At 42.2% G+C, this 20,310-nt stretch overlaps 1 protein-coding gene across 5 annotated transcripts in view; it reads right to left on the bottom strand.

Moving 5' to 3' along the window:
- LOC147117737 (oxysterol-binding protein-related protein 10-like) overlaps nucleotides 1–20,310 on the bottom strand; it is a 338,647-nt gene that overhangs the window by 291,305 nt on the left and 27,032 nt on the right. Inside the window, exons 1-5 of one of the 5 annotated variants that reach the window (XM_085988977.1) lie at nucleotides 11,638–11,705; nucleotides 11,178–11,283; nucleotides 8,923–8,981; nucleotides 8,551–8,659; nucleotides 8,259–8,439 (exon numbers count right to left, since the gene is read on the bottom strand). The exons of 1 other annotated variant lie outside the window; for it this stretch is intronic. In XM_085988977.1, coding sequence (XP_085845103.1) covers nucleotides 8,259–8,377 — 119 coding nt within the window. In that variant the 5' untranslated portion in view covers nucleotides 8,378–8,439; nucleotides 8,551–8,659; nucleotides 8,923–8,981; nucleotides 11,178–11,283; nucleotides 11,638–11,705. Of the gene's footprint in view, nucleotides 1–8,258; nucleotides 8,660–8,922; nucleotides 8,982–11,177; nucleotides 11,284–11,637; nucleotides 11,706–20,310 lie in introns of those variants that run through there. 3 more of the 5 variants (XM_085988978.1, XM_085988975.1, XM_085988973.1) reach the window with 3 other exon arrangements.

Genomic DNA, 20,310 nt, shown 5'->3' with positions numbered 1-20,310 from the left:
GTTCTTCTATTTTCTCCTTTAGTAGGGATTCCATTATTTTTCCTAACACCGATGTTAAGCTGACTGGTCTATAGTTCCCTGGACATGTTCTATCCCCCTTCTTAAATATAGGTATTATGTTAGTTATCCCCCTTCTTAAATACAGGTATTATGTTAGTTATCCGCCAGTCCTCTGCCACCAGACCTTTTTCGAATGAATTATTAAATATGTGTAGTAATGCCTCTGCTAGCTCTTCCCTAGATTCTTTTAAAATGCGTGGATGCAATCCATCCGGACCAGGGGTTTTATCCTCTTCGAGTTTGATTAGTTTATTTAATATATCCCCTCTTTTTATTTTAAATGCACTTCTCATTATACTAATTTCATCATCCAATGTCATGTCTACCTGTTCTACCTCCCTGGTAAATACTGAAGCAAAATAATTATTTAATATTTCTGCCATCTCTCTATCGTTACCTGTGGTATTATCCTGTCTATCCCTTAATGGCCCTATTCCCATCCCAACCTTCCTTTATTATTATAAAAACAGAAAATGCTGGAAATACTCAGCAGGTCAGGCAGCATCTGTGGAGAGAGAAACAGAGTTAACGTTTCAGGTCGATGACCCTTAGTCAGAACTGGAAAAAACTTTCTCTCTCCACAGATGCTGCCTGACCTGCTGAGTATTTCCAGCATTTTGTTTTTATTTCAGATTTCCAGCATCCGCAGTATTTTGTTTTTGTATTAGCTTTTTTATTGATGTGCCTGTAAAATATTTTACTATTTTATTTTATGTTCCTTGGTAATTTAATTTCATAGTTCCTCTTTGCCTTCCTAATTGTTTTTTTGACTTTTCTCCTAATCTCTTCATATTCTCCCTCATCATGCACTCCCTTGCTGTATATCTACTTCATGTATGGCTCTTTCCTTACCCTCAATTGTTCCCTTATGGCTTTATTCATCCATGGAGTCTCATTAGTGTTTAGTTTGTTCTTTCCTTTTAGTGGAATATATTGTTCCTGCACTCTGTTGACCACCGTTTTAAATGTTTCCCATTGCTGGTCAATATTGTTGTTTGCTAATATTGTTGCCCATTTTATTTTCCCAAGTTCTATTCTCAGCCCCTCAAAATCAGCTTTTCTCCAATATATTGCCCTGGTTTTAGTCATACTTAGGTCCTTCTCAATTGTCACCTTAAAGCGTATTATATTATGGTCACTATTGCCTAGACGTTCCCCTACTTTTACTTCTCTTATCTGCTCTGGTTCATTCCCCAGTACTAGATCCAATAGCGAATCCTCCTGACGTTACAAAACTACTAGGCACTTGGTCAGAGTATTAAACAAGGCTTTAATCGACTGTTTCACAACATGGAAGTCTAGTTATCTTTCACTAGTTCCGGTTTACAAAATGTCCCCGAGCAAGCTGGGCCAGTGCCCGAGTATTTATACTCTCCCTGGACAGCGCCACCAGCAGGCCGCCCAGTATATTTCCTAAGTCATTTCCACATGAATGGCACGATTTATGTCATTCTTCCCGCCTGAAAGATTGGAAGTCCGGTGGCTTCTTTCTACCGAATTAGTCGGACTAAGAATAGACGCAGTCGTATGGATCTCCGTCGGTGGCCGGAAGGCACATCTCGGATCGTATTTTGGTACCTGGGTCGCTTAGTTCGTACCAACGGGCTGGCAGAGTGCGTGTCGCCTTGATCGACCCGAGGGGGACTGGGGAGATCGTGGCTCCGGGTACGGGCCCCCACAGGCGCAGAGCTGGCAGTCGGTGACTGACCGGCATCCTGGCTTCGGGTGGCCATCCCGTGGGGAAGCACTCTGTTCCCCGGGTTGATCCGGCGGAATAGCTGGCAGATCCCTTGACGTAATACTCAGAAGAGCGCAGGGTATCGGCGTCATTGATGCAAGTCCCACCATCGATTCGGTTGGGCAGGGAGCCAGATCCCGAAGTGACACTGCGGATTCCCGGCCATCAGGGTACCGCACGTATGCGTACGTGGTCAATTCCACTTGGTCGACGAGGGGATCACTCTTAGAGGATCAGACGAATCTTCGGAGCAGCACGGGGCCAAGAGCTGCCAACCATGATGGTAGGGACGTCCCATGAGTGGAGCGATGCTGGAACCCGAAGAATCGTTCGTGAGGAGTAGCGTTGGTGGATGTAGGAAGAAGAGACCTGATGGAATGCAATGAGTCAGGGAGCATAGTTTCCCACTGCTGGTCTGATAGGTCACACAACCTCAGTGCAAGACGAACAGCGTTCCAAATGATAGCATTGTATCTCTCAACCTGTTCGTTTCCAGTAGGATGATACGGTGTCGTTCTACTTGTGGCGATTCCCCGTTGGGAAAGATAACTTTTGAGTTCGCTTGACATGAAAGAGGGACCCCGATCAGAGTGGATGAAATTCGCCGTACCGCAAAGGGAAAAGACCTGATCGAGGCATTTGTTCACTGTGGAAGTAAGCATATTGGGACAGGGGAAAGCAAAGGGAAAGCGTGAATATTCGTCCACCATAGTAAGCAAGTAGGTGTTTCGCATTGAGGAAGGAAGTGGCCCCGTAAAGTCAATGCTGAGTCGCTGCATAGGCTGTGTAGCGTGTATGAGCGAGCCATCCGACGGACAGAAGAATTGCGGTTTTAATTCCGTGCAAATTCTACAAGTGGAGCATGTTTTTCTCACTTCTTCCATAGAAAATGGGAGATTTTTAGATGCACAAAGTGTAACATACGGGTAACGCCAGGATGGCACAAGTCAGTATGAAGATCCGCAAGAGTCAAAGTTGACATGGAAGAGCAGAATGCACGCGTGAGGGTATCAAGGGCCACATTCTCTTTGCCAGGTCGATAATGTATGGTGTAGCCAAAGGCGGCCAATTCCATCCTCCAGAGCTGTATTTTGTTATTCTTGATCTTAGTGCGTTTCCGGTTATCCAGCATAAAGGCCACGGAGCGCTGATTGGTTATAAGCGTGAAATGACGACGAGCGAGAAAATGACTCCATTTACGTACTGCTTCGACGATAGCCGTAGCCTCCTTCTCGACAGGAGGATAATGGAGCTCGCTACCCTGCAAAGTTCTGCACAGAAATGCAACGGGTCGACCACCTTGATTCAAGGTAGCCGAGATCGCCACATCCGATGCATCGCACTCGACCACGAAAGGGAGATTTTCATAATGGAACGAAGCGTGGCTTTTTCCAGTTGTTGCTTGAGGAGGTCGAAAGCTGAAATAGCCGTTGCCTTCAATGGAAATGACTTTGCATGAAGCAGGGGCTGGATCTTGTCGAAAAAGTGGGGTATCCACTTTGCATAATAGGCTAACATGCCGAGGGCCCGACAGAGAGAGCAGAGATTCGTAGGAGGAGGGAGCTCCTGAAGCAGACGAAGTCGCTCCGGATCTGGTATGATGACACCATTGCCCACCCAGTAGCCAAGGATGTTGACTGATGGTACTGATTTCACAGATTTGGACTAATTTAAGGTTAAGTTGCGACGACAGAGAACGTCAAGAAATTTCTGGAGGTTGGCATCATGCTCCTTCTGGTCATGACCAGCAATGGTGATATTATACAGATATGGAAAAGTGTCCATCAAGTTCTCCTGTTTGACAAGGCTATCCATTGCCCGTTGAAAGACGGCCACCCCACTGGTGACCCCAAATGGAAGGCGATGAAACTGGTAAAGCCGACCATTGGCCTCAAAGGCCGTATACTTTTTGTCAGAGTCCATTAACGGTACTTGATGGTATGCGCTCTTTAAGTCAAAAGTTGAAAATACCTCATAGTTGGCAAGGTTATTGACCATGTCATCGATGCGCGGTAGTGGTTAGGCATCCAGGTCGGTATTATGGTTAATAGTTTGCGAGTAATCAATGCAAAGACGTTTCTTGTGTTGCTTCAGAGGATTTTGAACGACGACTTCAGGCCGCCAGGAAGATGAACATGGCTCAATGATACCATCAGCTAGAAGGCGAGAGATCGCTGCCTCGATAAAGGATAGATCATCTTGGCTGAAACGTCGTGATTTAGTGACTATGGGCTTACATCAGGGGGAAAGATTGGCAAACAAGGAGGGCTCATCAAGCGAAGTCGCCAAAAGCGCACAAAACGGTACTTTGGAAATAGTAAGCTCCGGTTTTGACCCTCCAAACTCGAAAGTGAGTCTTTTGTGTTGTTTCTGGAAATCCTGTCCCAGGAGCACATCACTGCATAGGTTTTTGAGCACCCCGAGCCGGGTGGAGGAATAAGTGCGGCCATTGAGAATAAGGTCGACAAGACAAAAGCCAGAAGAGTTGATGGTCAGTGTCGACAGAGCCATTACAATTTCCCTGTCCGAGGGGTAAATATGCAGTTTTAACTTACTGACAGCCTGCTCACTGATGAAGCAGTCAGAGCTGCATGTGTCCATTTACCAAAAGCTTTGTGGCTGCATGGGACAGGCTTTGGGGAAAAACAGCTGTGATGGGAGGAGGAGTAGTTTTACCCTTGACAGTTGTAACCTTAGTAGTGGCTCTGGGGGGGGGGGGGGGGGGTGGGGGGGGGGGAGGGAGAGCAGTTTTATAGATAGCAGCTGCAAAACTAACAGGGGCTCTTAACCGGTATACCTTACAAAAGTGACCTTTCTTACTGCAATGACTGCAGCTTGCGTTACGAGCAGGACAAAATTTCCTATAGTGGAATGCACCTCCACAGAAGAAACACTTCCTTCCAGATTGCCAAGATGCTGCTTGGGCAGGGTCGTCATCAGTGAGGGCTTCTAGGGTAGGGTCGTCATCAACTAGGATAGAGTAGTCATCAGTGAGGGCTTCTGCCCGAGGCCCATTGGAGGAGTCATCAAAAGTGATAGCAGCAGTCCGTGCACGCGGTAAAAGAGATAGGCATCTGCATTTTTTTTTGCCAAGTCCAGAGAACATGCCTGGTCATAGGCAGCTTGTCACTTGAGGGTTTTATTCTCCAACAGACGCTGGCGTATGAAAGGAGACGCAATTCCGTTAATAAAGGAATCACAAATTAACTCCTCCTGGTAATGCTCAGCTGAGAAAGCTTTGAGATTACAATCCTTGCTGAGCCTGCGAAGCTTTTGAAGGAATTCGTCAAGTGATACCCCGGGTTGTTGTCGAGTTGTGGCCAGTAGATGCCGAGCAAAAATTCCGTTTGGGGCCTTAACATATAGTTGCTGTAGTATTTGGATAGTGGAGTCATAGTCTACACAGTCTTCGATATAGTCAAACACATGAGGGGATACATAATTGGCAAGTATCTCTAACTTATCAGGAACATTCTCACCACACACCCTGAGGAAGTTGCTGAAGGTACGATACCAGTGTTTCCATACCTTAGCTGTTGTAGGTGAATTCGGGTCCAGGTCAAGACGGGTGGGTCGGAGTAGTTTCTCCATGATGAATTGATTACTACCTCTGGTTCCCTTCTACCGTTTGAGTTGTAGCCGTTTGTTCCCAAAACCACTCAGAGTGTAGAGCAGCAAGCAGTCGATTAAATTGACGTAAGAAAACTACTAGGCACTTGGTCAGAGTATTAAACAAGGCTTTAATCGACTGTTTCACAACATGGAAGTCTAGTTATCCTTCACTAGTTCCTGTTTACAAAATGTCCCTGAGCAAGCTGGGCCCGTGCCAGAGTATTTATACTCTCCCTGGACAGCGCCACCAGCAAGCCGCCCAGTATATTTCATAAGTCATTTCTACATGAATGGCATGATTTATGTCACCTCCCTTGTTGGGCTTTTTACATATTGGGTTAGAAAAGGAGTCTAGTACACATTGTAGGAACTCCATTCCCTTATCCTCTTTACCTACCTCTTCTGTCCAATTAGTATCGGGGTAGTTGAAATCCCCCATGATTATTATTCTATGTGTTTTACTAATTTCCCTAATTTGTCTGCATCTTTCTTCCTCCATCTCTTCCACTATTAGGTAGTCTGCAGACTACACCTATCAGTGTGATTGATCCTTTATCTTTTATCTCTATCCATATGGATTCTATTTTTGTCTTGTGGATAGCTGCGTCACTTTTTTCTACTGCCATTATGTTATCCCTAATAATTACAGCTACTCCACCTCCCCTTTGCCCCCTCTCTATCTTTTCTAAATATGTTATACCCAGCAATGTTTAATTCCCAGTCCTGATTTTTCTGCATCATGTCTCAGTAATCCCTACTATATCTGGTTCCTCGCAATGCATGACTGCCTCCAGCTCCCCGGTTTTATTACGGACACTGTGTACATTGCTATACAGACAGTTTAACTCACTATGTTTAACCGTCTTTTTAGACTCCTGTTCCATAACTCTATTTATTCCCTTGCCATCAATGTCCTCCCTTACTTTATTCTTTCCTGTGCTCTCTTTTCCCGTTTTGTTTATAATTAGGCTGGTTACGTTTCTTGTAGATCCCTGCAACCATCTTACTAGTTTAAAGACTTTGCCACCTCGCTATTTACCCTTTCTGCCTGGACACGGGTCCCATCCCAGTTCAGGTGGAGCCCGTCCCATCGGTACAGCTCCTTCCTGTCCCAGAACTAGTGCCAGTGTCGCATGAAAAGGAACCCCTCTTTCCCACACCAGCCCTTTAGCTACATGTTAATTCTCCTGATCTGCCTGCTTCTATGCCAATTTGCATGTGGCTCAGGCAATAATCCAGAGATTATTACCCTCAAGGTCCTGCTTTTTAATTTAGAGCCAACTCCTAAAACTCTTTCAGCAGGACCTCCTCCCTGTTCCTATCTATGTCGTTTGTTCCAACATGGACCATGACAACTGGATTTACACCCTCCCTTTCCAAGTTCCTCTCCAGCCACTGTGAGATATCCCTTACCCTGGCACCGGGTAGGCAACACACCCTTTGGGATTCCCGTTCTTGGTTGCAGAGGATGCTATCTATCCCCCCCCCTAATTACAGAGTCCCCTATCACTACCACATTTCTATTCGGCTCTACCCTGCCCACCCCCCTCCTTGGTCTGCATTGTGGCTGTCCTCCCTGCCCTCACAGGTAGCGAGTACTTCGTACCTCTTGGAGAGGACCAGTGTCTGCAGGACCTCCTTCTCAACCTCTCCTAAATCCCCACTACCCGGCTCCCGAGCAATCACACCCTCCCCTTCCTGAACCTGTGCTTTCCTCTGAGGTGTGGCTGCATTCTGTTGGGGTCTGGAATGAGGGGTTATGGACTTAACACCAGTTTTAAAGGAAACTAAAAGAAACCCTGGATTGCTGAAAAAGGATTTGATCAAAGTTAACAAAGGACAGAGCACAGAACTGTTAACCTAACTGCTTAGAAGGCTAAATGAGATGACGTACTTTAGTGGAGATAAGGGAGGAGGTTGAAGACGACAGCTGCCTAGCTGGACCTTGAGAGATTGTGGGAACGTTAAAAAAATGTTTTTGCATCAGGGCAAGAGGGGGAGGGTGGAAAGTTACTGAAGTTTGGTTTTCCAGCAGCCAGGGTATAAAAGACAAACATAAGAAGAGAAAAGACTGCAGTCAGCAGGGAAGGAGTCCACTGTCCAAGGTATCATCAAAAGTGTACCCTCAGACAAGGGCATGATAACACCTTCATTTTAGGAGTTCTACAGACTCTCCTTTTAAGGTTGTATTGTTAATTGTTTATTGTGTAATTGGTAGAAGTAATAAAGCATTGTTGATTTTACCAATATGTCTACTTGTGTCTGTGACTGATCTTCCCTCTGGGTTTGAACCTAAAATGTATAGACAGAGTGAAATCCTACAAAGTGGGTAAAATCCTACAGGAGGGGGAGGAGGGAAGGGCACGAGAAATTAGCCCCACAGCTGACTCCATTATCCTCCACCTTCGATTGCATCTTTTAAATCTGGCATTTTTTGCACTTTAATGTAGACTCAACCCTGAAGGTGAACTCAGTGACTAACAGCTAATCAAATTAAGCCATACTATCAATGATGACCTTTCAACACTAATATTTCCTAAATGTCCTTCTGAAGATCATAAGTGAAACAATGTTGCTGAGCAGAGAAATACTGAGTACAGGAAACTTTGTGATATCCGGCACCAACGGGACCGAGCTGTTGCCGTCCCATCAAAACTGCCGGACAAACCAGCGCTAATGTTAAAACATACGGAAGCTTTTGAGCTCCGTATCTAGCAACAAACCCTGTTGCAGCTTCTAAACAGTCGGCCGTAGCTTGCAAGCGTCTCTCTAGCTAAGCAACAGCTTTACCTAGACCTTGCAGAGCCTGACTGGTGAAAAAAAAGCAACGAAAAGCAAAAAAACTTACTGAACCGACTCCTGAATTTTGCTGGTGGTTCGAGCATTCTGGACAGTTAACCAAGGGCAAGCTCCATCTGGATGGAGAGCAGGGGTGGGTCTGGCACATCTTGTCGTGCAAGTCAACATTTTCAGCAATCATTCTGATGAAGTCAATGTACTGCTCTCAACTGCATCAAGATGTGGTGTGCCTGATAAATTCATGCCATAATTCAAAATTTTTGGTGAAAGAGAAAAACTGCAAAGTTTCACACTGAATGGTGGTAGATGCTTAAGTAAATATACACGTGAAGTACATTTACCTGTATTGTGCACAAGGTGCTTTCAGTAACATTAGTGCATGTGGCTAAAAATTGTGTCGCTGTAACCACATCTCTAGCTAGTCAGCGATTTCTATTGGATAACACTGTCCTATATTATGTGGAGGATAAACCAAAGATTTTTATTAAAAGATTCTCATTTAATACCCGCTTTATATAGTTCTATAAATCAACTGCAGCTTTCACCATTAAGAGTGGAAAACATGCATCTTTGAGTGTACCACATCAGTTGTTCATAATTGCAGTTTCAAACAAACTTCCAAGCTCAATTATGTTACACATTACATTCAGCTAACTGTTACAATCATGTGTGTATTGTGATAGCTATGATTTATGATCAAGATTAACACAAACCTAAATAAAAACAGCGAATTCTTCTGCAGATGCCAAGTGGATAACCTGAGGAGATAATGCTAAATAAAAAGGATAGATTACTCGCCACATAGTTTAGTTTTGTTGCCCAATTTCAAAATAGGCACCAATTATGCCATTAATATCACATGACCAGCTTCATTTAGCCCATTACCTGGATGTGCATAAAAAAAGTTATAATTTTTCTACAAACCTGGTGTGTAATCACACATAGAAAACAAAGCTTTTACCATGCAATTTTTAATTAATCCAATATGGGAGGATAATTAATTAAAACACAGTCTATTCTATTAGTTCAAAGTCACTTAATTCAAATTTTTAGCACTAAATTCCTACACTGCTGTAATACTTACATTGTTTATTACAAGTTATTGAATAAGTAAATGAAAAATTGACCGAGTTATCAGGAGTAGACTGTCTCATGCCTCATCTTACTGCAGTTCACAATATTACGGCATCATAATCATGAACTGTAACAGTTCCTAATTTGCCTAAATGTAAAAGCGGACAATATCTGATGACACCTTTTCCCAACTGATGGAAATTTGGTCAAATGTTAGAGATGACAAGATAATCTTTGAGTACACAAGTTAGTTCTGCAACAAAATCTCCTGCTTTCAGTAGAGCAGGGGATTGTAGTACAGATGCTCAAGGTGTAATAGATCTAAAGAGAACCACAGCCTGTGTTCAGTCATTAGGAAATCTGTTTTTGAACCCGGAATCTAGTGAACTGAGGGTCGTGCAGAATCCATTTCACTTGCATAAATGTGTCTTTTCGTTATGTAGAACTACCAGGTACACAAGACAGATAATGCTCATGGTTAACAAAATGTTAACAAAGATAAAATGTTCAGAAAGCAAACATCAAAAGCACCAAAACAAACAGACTGAAAAGAAACCATATACTAGTACAGACTCACTGCAATGCTGAAGTACACATGAAGATTTAAAGCTGCAGTATTACTAAATTAAGATATTTAAAATAGCTACAAATGTTTATGGAAAACAAATAGTAAATTGCTACAAATCTAGATTTTCAAAACTTTGAGGGTGGCCATTAATAATTAGACAACTTTTGGAATATTACATTAATCCCTGAAGATACACATTTAACCATCAGCGACAACTTCAACATCTGTACTTGCACTGCTACACCATATACCTTGAAGTGTGTAGTGAATGGATATTGTACCTCAAACACTCCAAGACAAGTAAAAGTAGGAGTCGCAGTACTTAGGGTCTTTTAACTACAATATGTTTAATATTCTAGGTAAACCAACTGGCTAGCAAACAACATTTAGGATTTTATTGGTTCTTAATTCTTGGGATGATTTGAAGTCCATCAAGGAGATAAGCATTTTGGAATAGAATACTTTTTCTTCAAGCACTCCCGCAGTTAGGTGAATAAGCAACTGCAGTGTAAACAGTATTCCTCAATCCCAACTCCTGAAAACCATTCAAATGCACCAGTAAGATATTTTCCTATTTCCTCCAGCTATCCTCAGACTTTGACTGTCAAATTAATACTGAATAATGTAGTTTTGCAATAGAAACGCGTGCACACCAGATCATCCAAAATCCCTTTGGTTTCATTAACTTTTTTTGTGTTTCCAGGTTTCCCCATGCCACATACCATTCCCAACTAAGAGAATAGGAAGGGGATGCAAGGTCTGCTCACAGTCCTCATCAGATGCAGGTCTGGAACGGATACTGGGAGGTATGAAAGAATAGCATCTAATTTCTGCCTTATCCACCCTCATGCCCAAATGCATGAAGATCAGGAACTCACTATTTGAAACTCAGTGTATGAGAGAATCAACTCACTGCTCAGCACACTGCCTATTCCATCCACTTGGAACTTTTCCTTTTCACTCCCGAATACAAATGGATTCCTTTACACACCCACATCAGGTCAAATAAAGTGGACACTGTAATATGGAGTTGTGGAACATCAATTTGATCTCCACTCTACTCAGTCCGCAGTCTCAGCCACAGCGATAAGAAAGAAAAATATCATCTCCAGGAGACTACCGTGTCTCTCCTAATGGTCAACACAGATCATCATCAGCAGGGGCCCAGGAGTGAATTACCCATCTGTCCAATTTTTGGGTCATGTATACATATGGAAAACTGAATTAGAATTGAGGGGTCATTCTCTTATTAGATTAGTTGGGCCGAATGGCCTGTTTCTGTGCTGTACATTCTACGTAAAACAAAAATCCCTGTTCCATGCCCACCTTGTATTGGGGTACTGTTATAAGTTGACAACTCAGCTTGCCATAAAACAGTTATCGCGTACAGGCCTTGGATTAGCAACAGAACTAATTATGTCACAATGGTCACCTGAAAAATAAGGCAAATACTATTCTTTAAAACTCTACTTTTATTTTATTTTTTTAAAACACTTAATTTTGGAAAAAAGGGGCATACCGTAATTGCTTTACAACCACCATTCTCAATGTACACTAATGTGGAATTCAGCACTAGATAAAAATCTTTCATTATTTATCAAAGAAAAAGTTTGAACGCTACCAGTTGCATATCAAACATTAGCAACTTAAAAAGTTCTCATTTTATATTGTATATTGCAGCTTTAGAATCAACAGAAAAGAGAGAAATATGGAAGAAATAGTTGTAGGACAGAAAGCCATGGTCAAGGAGTACATTCAATGGGCATTATACTGTGCATGTACATACCGGTACTGCCATCCGGTCACAAGGTTGGTATATTTCATAAGATAGCCCTGTACACTTTCAAATTGACTACATCATAGGGCCGATATCCAGAAATAACGACAGGAGAGAAAAGAAGAAAATTATTGTTGCTTAATAGCAAGAGTAAACTTTTAACATATGCAGTCAATTTTACATAAGATGTTTCAAAAACTATTTAATATCTAGTTTGAACATGTGCATGTCTGTAGCATTATGGAATAGAAACCATCCTTGGTATAAAAGCATGGTAATTAATTCATTTTGATGAAATATATATCACAGACTGATTTTTTTTTCAGTACAGAGGAGGTTGGAGAGGAAAGAAATGATGGGAGAGAAAGCAAGACTCCATATCCCCCTCTGGTATAACTTTGCCTACTAAATCAACATAGACCTGCTACTCCAGGGGTGGGCAATTATTTGGGCTGGAGAGCATTCAACAGGTTTTGGTGAGCTATTAAGGGCCACACACATAAAATGAATTGCGTTAACAGCTACCATTAAAATTTGTTATGGCATTTATTGTATAAAAGAACCTTCATGTCATTTCCACACTTAAAATAAAAACTTAACATGCTAATGAATGATACAGGTTTACGAGTCACATCAAAATTGCACGTGTTTATTCCAAATGGTCTAAATTCATTCTTAGTGGAAAATGAGAGATCGATTCTGCTTCCACTGGCAATTATAAACAAGGTATGAGGCACAAACAAGGATAAAATCATTTACACAACCTTTAAAATTTGCACATGAAAGTGCTACTTTGATGCTTTTGAAACTTCGCTAAGAAATAATTAGGTGACTCGGAAACTTATTTATACCGCAAATTGTGCCCCAGATCAGCCATCAAATTGGGCTTGTTCATTGTCAACATACTATCACTCCTGAGAAAAGCCAAGATGCCTATAGAATTTGCAGACTTTCAATTGAGAATGGCCACAAGTAATGCACCATTATAATACACATTTCTTCAGAGTTCTATTTATTACTCGGACTGGCCAATGACATAAATCTCTACAACCCTCTTCCAGTCAGGACAATAAACTTAAAGTGCTCATCGTATAGGGAAAAAGGGCTTAAATTAAAAACAATGAATGCAACGTCCAATATACCCGGGTCCATTTAGCTATGCCTCCACTATGCTAATTAAATGGGATAATATTAAAACAAGCGAATAAGTGTGCAAGAATTAATAACCCCATTAACAGTCCTTGGTGAGAGCGAAGTGTTAAATCAATCGATCGATTATATGTTGTACTGAAAGTCTATGTGGCTGTTTGGCAGAGCGGCTCGAGTCTATGGGGCCTCCAACGCGAGAGGTGTTCGCTTTAGTGTGCAGAGTACAGGAGCCCGAGGCTTCGCAAGGCCTGAACTACAATCTCGTGCCATTACCTGGAGTCCTTGTGCTCCAGGATTCACTCCCGTATCTAAGACCGTGATGAGAACCCACCAACCATCATACTCTGGGTACCGGGAGAGGAAAGATACAGCGCCGGTCTCTTTCTTCGGTAAAAGAGTCATCGAGATAAGAAGCCACGACTCGACTCAGACTAATGTGCAGCTTGAACTCCGGCTCACATTCTATTTCTGTCCCGTCCAGTGGGTCAGATGGAATGAATTGGCAGGCCAGATATGGCCCCCGGGCCGTATTTTGCCCACCACTGTGCTAGTCCCTTTTCCATTATACACATCTGGACTTGCAGAATCAAAGTATGTGGAAACAGCAGCAGAGTACAAGGACGAGGGAGAAAAATAGTCCATTTTCTTCAAAAAGTGGCATGAGCATATACAGAGATAAAAACTGCAGCGAGAGGGAACTTAATTTCTCACTACTCCTGCTATGGTCTCTATCCTACACACCATCCTTAACCAAGAAGGGTTGGCGTTTGATAATGTTCTGTAACTCAGTGTATGCAATCAATGCATAGGGACTCTCAGATCTTCCTGATCTGTGGTGAAGTGCTTGGTTGCATTTCCCCATTTTTTTAAAACTCGCATCCAATTGTCAGTTAAAAAGTGAAAGCAAAAATTTCAAGTCCTCCATTCTTTGAAAATGGGGTTTAAGTGAGGTGAACATTTTTTGCAGGGTCATAAAAGTTTGCACGGTTCAACAAAAATCTTCAACTTCTTCCAATGTAAATCCAGTGCAAACCATCCTCTCCCACTTCTTTCTAACTCAATCAAGGAAAAAAAAGTTCCATAATGCCTTATCTGGTTTACTAATGCTCATTTTTTTTTAAGCACAGAAATAAACTGTGCCATTAATTCACCTTTGTGATGCACAAACATCAGACCAGGAGTTATCCTGATGATGAAGGGACGGTCATTGACTTGTACATATTTTCCAGATGCAATTCAAATGTTACAGGATGGATTTTCAAAACAAATTGCAGCCATATTCCAAAGCATATTGCATTTTCTTCTGAGGTTGCCAGTGATTATACTTCTGGATCTTAGCAGAGGTTGCCTTATTATTGCATGGTTGGTGGCAGTCTATGCCATCTGTCTCCCTAGGTGTGATCAATAACTAGATCAGGCTGCATTCCTAGGCAATGAACAAAGTAAAAATAGAAAAAGAAAAGAAATCCTACATCTTTGGTCAGGTCAAATTCATCCAGACTTTCATCTAACCCCTTTCCTATCTAACAAGTACGTGAGGCTCTCTAAACCATTAGACCGCCTGGATTCTCTCCGGGAGCTCTAGAATGGAGAAGTTGAAAGCATTTTTCCCTACTGGGAAGCTTTATCTATGCCCTCCTGCCCTGTCTTCCATCTCCCCTACGACTGGTCTTGCTATTGCTTGGCAAATTTTAATCACCAGAGAATAAAAGCAATTGTTATTCCCCATCACAAGTACACTGGCCAGACCTTGGGTGAGCCAAATTCTAATAGTCATATTACTACCTTCTGCATTGTATGATAGGTATGGCTCCATCCATGGACTTTATTCATCCAATTAGGTATTTTTGGATACATCATTTGTGGTGATTATATGCTCATGTTATAGCCTTATTCGTACTGTTGATGCTACAAATCTCATTGTTAATGATTTTTTTAAATTTATACTTTTATTTCAAAAAAATTTTTAAATCACCAAGTTACACCAAAGAAAATTCAAAAATCTTAAAATAAATGCTAAATTGGGCAGTCAATGAAATAGCAAGAATTAAAGTAACGTAAATATGAACAAAAAGACGATGGCCCATATTTTCCGATCGGAGGCTTCCTGCATGTGGAGGCCTCCGATCTGGAAAAAATCTACTCCCTTACCAGAGGGCTCCAGAGGTCCAGCCATTTCCGCTCCTGGGCCTCTGCTTTACAAAATGCGCAGGGCCCAGGTATCCCAGGGGCGCATGTGCTTCGCAAGCATCTCTGGAATCACGTGGGCCATGGGGAACCAATGAAAGAAGGGAATCTCCCTTCATACTTTTGACAGCTTAGACCTGTTAAAAGAATGAATGGAGATCACTCCAAAAACACATCAAAACATTAAATACATTTTTTTTTTAAATCACATTTTTTAAATTAGTTAAAATTACATTAAATTAAATATTTTAAACAAAAATTAAATTTTGAAAAAAAATTCAAGTTTTTTACAGGGCTAAAAAGAAATTCACCTTTTTTTAAAGTATGTTTAAATCATAAGAGTGAAATTATTATTATTATTTTTTTTTTTTTTAAATAAACTTTTTTAAACTCTTATGCCGGTAAAAGCAGGGACTTCAGCGGCGGGGGTTCTGCAGAAAGCGGAACACTCCACCCACAGCGGCCCTTCTCCAGGGCAGGCGTGCGATCTGTCAAGGGGATTCTTGACAGATCGGAAGTGCCGGTTTTCAGCGTCGCATGCTTGAAACCAGCACTTACGAGGTCCCTACGGGTGTGTACACAGCTCGTACACACACGTAGGGATCGGAAAATTGCTTTAAAAAATTCCTTGTCTTTTTTCTTTTTCTCCTCTTAACTTTCTTCTGCTGTTCAATCTGCAGTGTTTTAGCACATTGGCCAACATTTGCCATCGGAGGCTTCCGACTTGCAAACTATCTACGAAAGTACCTGGTGGCCCGGGAAGAATGGCGGCTTGCGATCCTGTGCCTCTCCAGGTCCGCGCGGGCAGAGCCCCACGTATCCAAGGGGCGCATGCAATTCGTAGGCGCTCCTGGGATCACGTGGGCCGGCCCAACCAATAAGAGAGAATCCTCATTCATACTTTTGACAGGTCCGTATGTACAAAACTGTCAAAAGTATGAATGGGGATCAGTTAAAAATTATACCAACATTAAATAATTTTTTTTTAATTACATATTTAAAATTAACTAAAATGCCATTTAAATAAATATTTTAAACCAAAATTTAATTTTGAGAATTAAACATTTTTACGGGGCTAAAAATAAAAACTTACCTTTTTGAAGAATATTTTTAATTTATAAATGAGTGATAAATTTTATTTTTCTATTTTTTTTAAAACCCTTATGCTGGTAAAAGCAGGCCTTACATCTGCTTTTACCAGGCGTTAAGAATTTGACAGGCTTTCAGCAGACGAGAGGTGGGCAAATAGCACAACTCTCCACCCACAGAGGCACTTTTCTTGGGCATGCGGAGGATCTGTCAAGAGAATTGGTAATAATTTTCCAAAAGTGGCACGGTGGCATAGTGGTTAGCACTGTTGCCTCACAGCGCCAGGGACCCGGGTTCGAATCCGGCCTCGGGTGACTGTGTAAACTCCACACATTCTCCCCGTGTTTGCGTGGATTTCCTCCGGGTGCTCCGGTTTCCTCCCACAGTCCAAAGATGTGCGGGTTAGGTTGATTGGCTATGATTAATCCCCCTAACACTAAGGGGGGATTTAATACGTGGGGTTACGGGGATAGGGTGGGATATGTGTTGGTGTAGGGGTTACGGGGATCGGGTGGGATATATGTGTCGGTGCAGGCTCGATGGGCCGAAATGGCCTCTATCTGCGCTGTGGGGTTTCTGTGTGATTCTGTGTGAACTCCCTGGACTCAAAGGTCCCGGCAGACTGGAAAACTGCTAATGTAACACCCTTATTTAAAAAGGGCAGTAGACAGAAGGCTGGAAACTATAGACCGGTTAGCCTAACATCTGTGGTAGGTAAAATTTGGGAGTCCATTATTAAGGAGACAGTAACAGGACATTTGGATAATCATAATTTAATAGGACAAAGTCAGCATGGTTTTATGAAGGGGAAGTCATGTTTGACAAATTTGCTGGAGTTCTTTGAGGAAGTAACATACAGGGTGGATAAAGGGGAACCAGTGGACGTAGTGTATTTAGACTTCCAAAAGGCATTTGACAAGGTGCCACACAAAAGATTATTGCTTAAGATAAAAAAAATCACGTGATTAGGGGTAATATTCTGGCATGGATAGAGGATTGGCTATTAACAGAAGGCAGAGAGTTGGGATAAATGGTTCATTCTCAGACTGGCAATCAGTAACTAGTGGTGTTCCGCAGGGGTCAGTGCTGGGTCCCCAACTCTTTACAATCTATATTAACAATTTGGAGGAGGGGACCGAGTGTAACATATCAAAGTTTGCAGATGATACTAAGATGGGAGGGAAAGTAGTGAGTGAGGAGGACATAAAAAACCTGCAAGGGGACATAGGCAGGCTAAGTAAGTGGGCAGAGATTTGGCAGATGGAATACAATACTGGAAAGTGTGAGGTTATGCACTTTGGCAGGAAAAATCGTAGAGCAAGTTATTATCTTAATGGCAAGAAACTGGAAAGTACTGAAGTACAAAGGGATCTGGGGGTCCTGGTGCACGAAACTCAAAAAGGTTAGTATGCAGGTGCAGCAAGTGATTAAGGCGGCCAATGGAATGTTGGCTTTCATTGCTAGGGGGATAGAATATAAAAATAGGGAGGTATTGCTTCAGTTGTACAAGGTATTGGTGAGACCGCACCTGGAATACTGCATACAGTTTTGGTGTCCATACTTAAAAGACATACTTGCTCTCGAGTCAGTACAAAGAAGGTTCACTCGGTTAATCCCGGGGATGAGGGGATGGACATATGAGGAGAGGTTGAGTAAATTGGGACTCTACTCATTGGAGTTCAGAAGAATGAGAGGCGATCTTATTGAAACATATAAGATTGTGAAGGGGTTGGATCGGGTGGATGCGGGGAGGATGTTCCCGATGATGGGTGAAACTAGAACTAGGGGGCATAGTCTTAGAATAAGGGGCTGCTCTTTCAAAACTGAGATGAGGAGGAACTACTTCACTGAGGGTGGTAGGTCCATGGAATATGCTGCCCCAAAAAGCTGTAGAAGCTACATCATTACATAAATTTAAAACAGAAATAGACAGTTTCCTAGAAGTAAAGGGAATTAAGGGTTACGGGGAACGGGCAGGAATTTGGACATGAGTCTAGGTTCGGACCGGACATGGCCCTGTGGGTAGCGGAGCGGGCCCAGGGGCCATGTAGCCTGATCCTGCTCCTATTTCGTGTGTCTAATTCTGTTAGATTCAGGAGATGGTTCCGTGATAGTAGATTGGTGGTTAGGATCCGATCAGCCATGATCTTATTGAATGGCGGAGCAGGCTCGAGGGGCCGAATGGCCTACTCCTGCTCCTATTTCTTATGTTCTTATGAATTCTTGATAGATCACAAGTGCCGGGTTTCAGCGCATGTGCTTCGCCTGCCTAAACCCGGCACTTGCGCGGCCCCTATGGGTGCGTACACACCCGTAGGCGGGGGGGTGGGGGGGGGGGGTCGCAAAATCCAGCTCATTGAGATTTCATTCTAATTTTTCACCTCACATTGTTTAAATTTGAATAATTTTGGCAAATTGGATGAAATAAAATTTTCACAAGTTGTAGCTATGATAAAGGAGAAATCAAATATTAATATAAAATAAAACAAAGTAATGCCAATACCTATGTAAAACCTGAAAGAATAACTTATTTCTATACAGCTAATACTTAAATACCAAGCTGTAATGGTCCACTGTCTACTTATGCCTCATTCAGAATACAGTGTCCAGTTTTGGTCCCCTGGCATGGTAGGCGAGAGGCCCTGGAAGAGGTTCAGAGGAGGGCCACTAGATTGATACCTCATTTAAAGGCCATCAGTTACCACAATAAGCTTACCGAGCTAGGGTTTTTTTTAAATTCTAGAGACGTGTAGTTATTGAGACTTGATTGAGGTCTTCAAAGTAAGTGAAAGGATTAGATTCAGTCCATGTGGAGAGGGTATAGGTTAGGGAGGACGAGGGAACACAAGTACAAGTTACAGAAGCATAGAACTAGGTTAGATGTCAGGAGGCACTTATCACAAGAGAATTGTCAGGCTATGGAACAAGTTGCTGGCTTGTGCAATTAAAAGAAATCTTTAAAATTATCTAGTTGCATTTCAGATAATTTTAAAAACATGATATTTGGATTGTTTTGCTCGATTTGTCCCACCTGCCAGATGAAAACTTTCAAGAAGAAATTTGTATTCCCCTAAACCCACACTGAATGTCAGGAATAGAATTCCCATGAAAGCTTTTATCTGATGGGATTATTATTTTTTTTATTATAAAGATTACTACTAAATGGTCATGTCTACAATGAAAGGGTAAAAGAAAAAAGACTGTCCTGCTTAACAGCTGCCCAAGAAAGGGCTCATTAAAAAAAAAAAATTGACTTTTAAAACTTTACTTGTGCTGAGAGCTAGCCTCGGTGAAGTGCCTGGGCCCATACTGCATCAAGACTGAAAATGTAGAAGAGAATAAGGTAAATTGAACTGGAGAAGCCAGATTATAGCAGGAAAGAAAGCTTGATTGAGGTATGGAGTTTCACAATAAGTCCTGGGAAAATAGGAGACAGTGCAATCAGTCTTTATTTCAACAAACCAGGTATACAAGGATGAGGAAGTGTGGGGTGCAGCATATTTTAGCTGATGAGGAACAAGAGGGGAAAAAATTCATTGTGGTGTCACAACAGACGTGAGAAAAAGTATGACAGCAGAGACACTTTGGAAGCAAAAGAGGAATCACCTATTAACTGACAAGCCTTTTCTTGTATCCTCCTTAGGGGTGAGAGACTGTGCTAGAAAAGCCTCCCTTGATAGTGGAACCGTGTTCAAGTCTTGCACATACTTGAGCTTTATGCACAGTTAACAGAGGAAAAAACTGTTTGACATGAAAGAGAAAGTCTTCTTGAAGGATGTGTGCACATTCCATTTGAGATCAGAGGATATAGAGAGCCAAGAAAATCAACAGATGGAGAACCAAGGGTGGAGAAATCACAAGAGGTGGTAGCTGTTGGCCAGTTGGAAACCATATGATAAACATCTAAACAAGTTACTGTGTTCCTGCTGCACCTTTGTAATTCATTACCTTGAACATTTCCAAACAAATCACTGTATTTTGAAGAACAAAGTTCCAGAGGTGTGTAACACAGGCAATGCCTATACTGAAAAGGATACTATACACACATGGCCTCGCTACTCCAATTGTGTCAATCACAGATAAGGCCATCTCTGATCCCTTCCTTGTATCGCTCTCCACCCACATCCCCCTTCCCAACCCAACTTCCTTCTTTGTCCACCCCTGGAAAAAACTCTTCCAATTCACTTACAACTTCCCTTCCTGGCTACCATGTTAGCAGATATGGTTAGCGGTTCTCTCTCCTCAGGTACTGTCCCC

This window comes from Somniosus microcephalus, chromosome 5 (genome assembly GCF_052327205.1).
Source record: "Somniosus microcephalus isolate GS21.2 chromosome 5, FLI_Smic_1.0, whole genome shotgun sequence".
NCBI classification, from domain to species: domain Eukaryota; kingdom Metazoa; phylum Chordata; class Chondrichthyes; order Squaliformes; family Somniosidae; genus Somniosus; species Somniosus microcephalus.
This window is presented reverse-complemented; position numbering and strand designations above follow the sequence as displayed.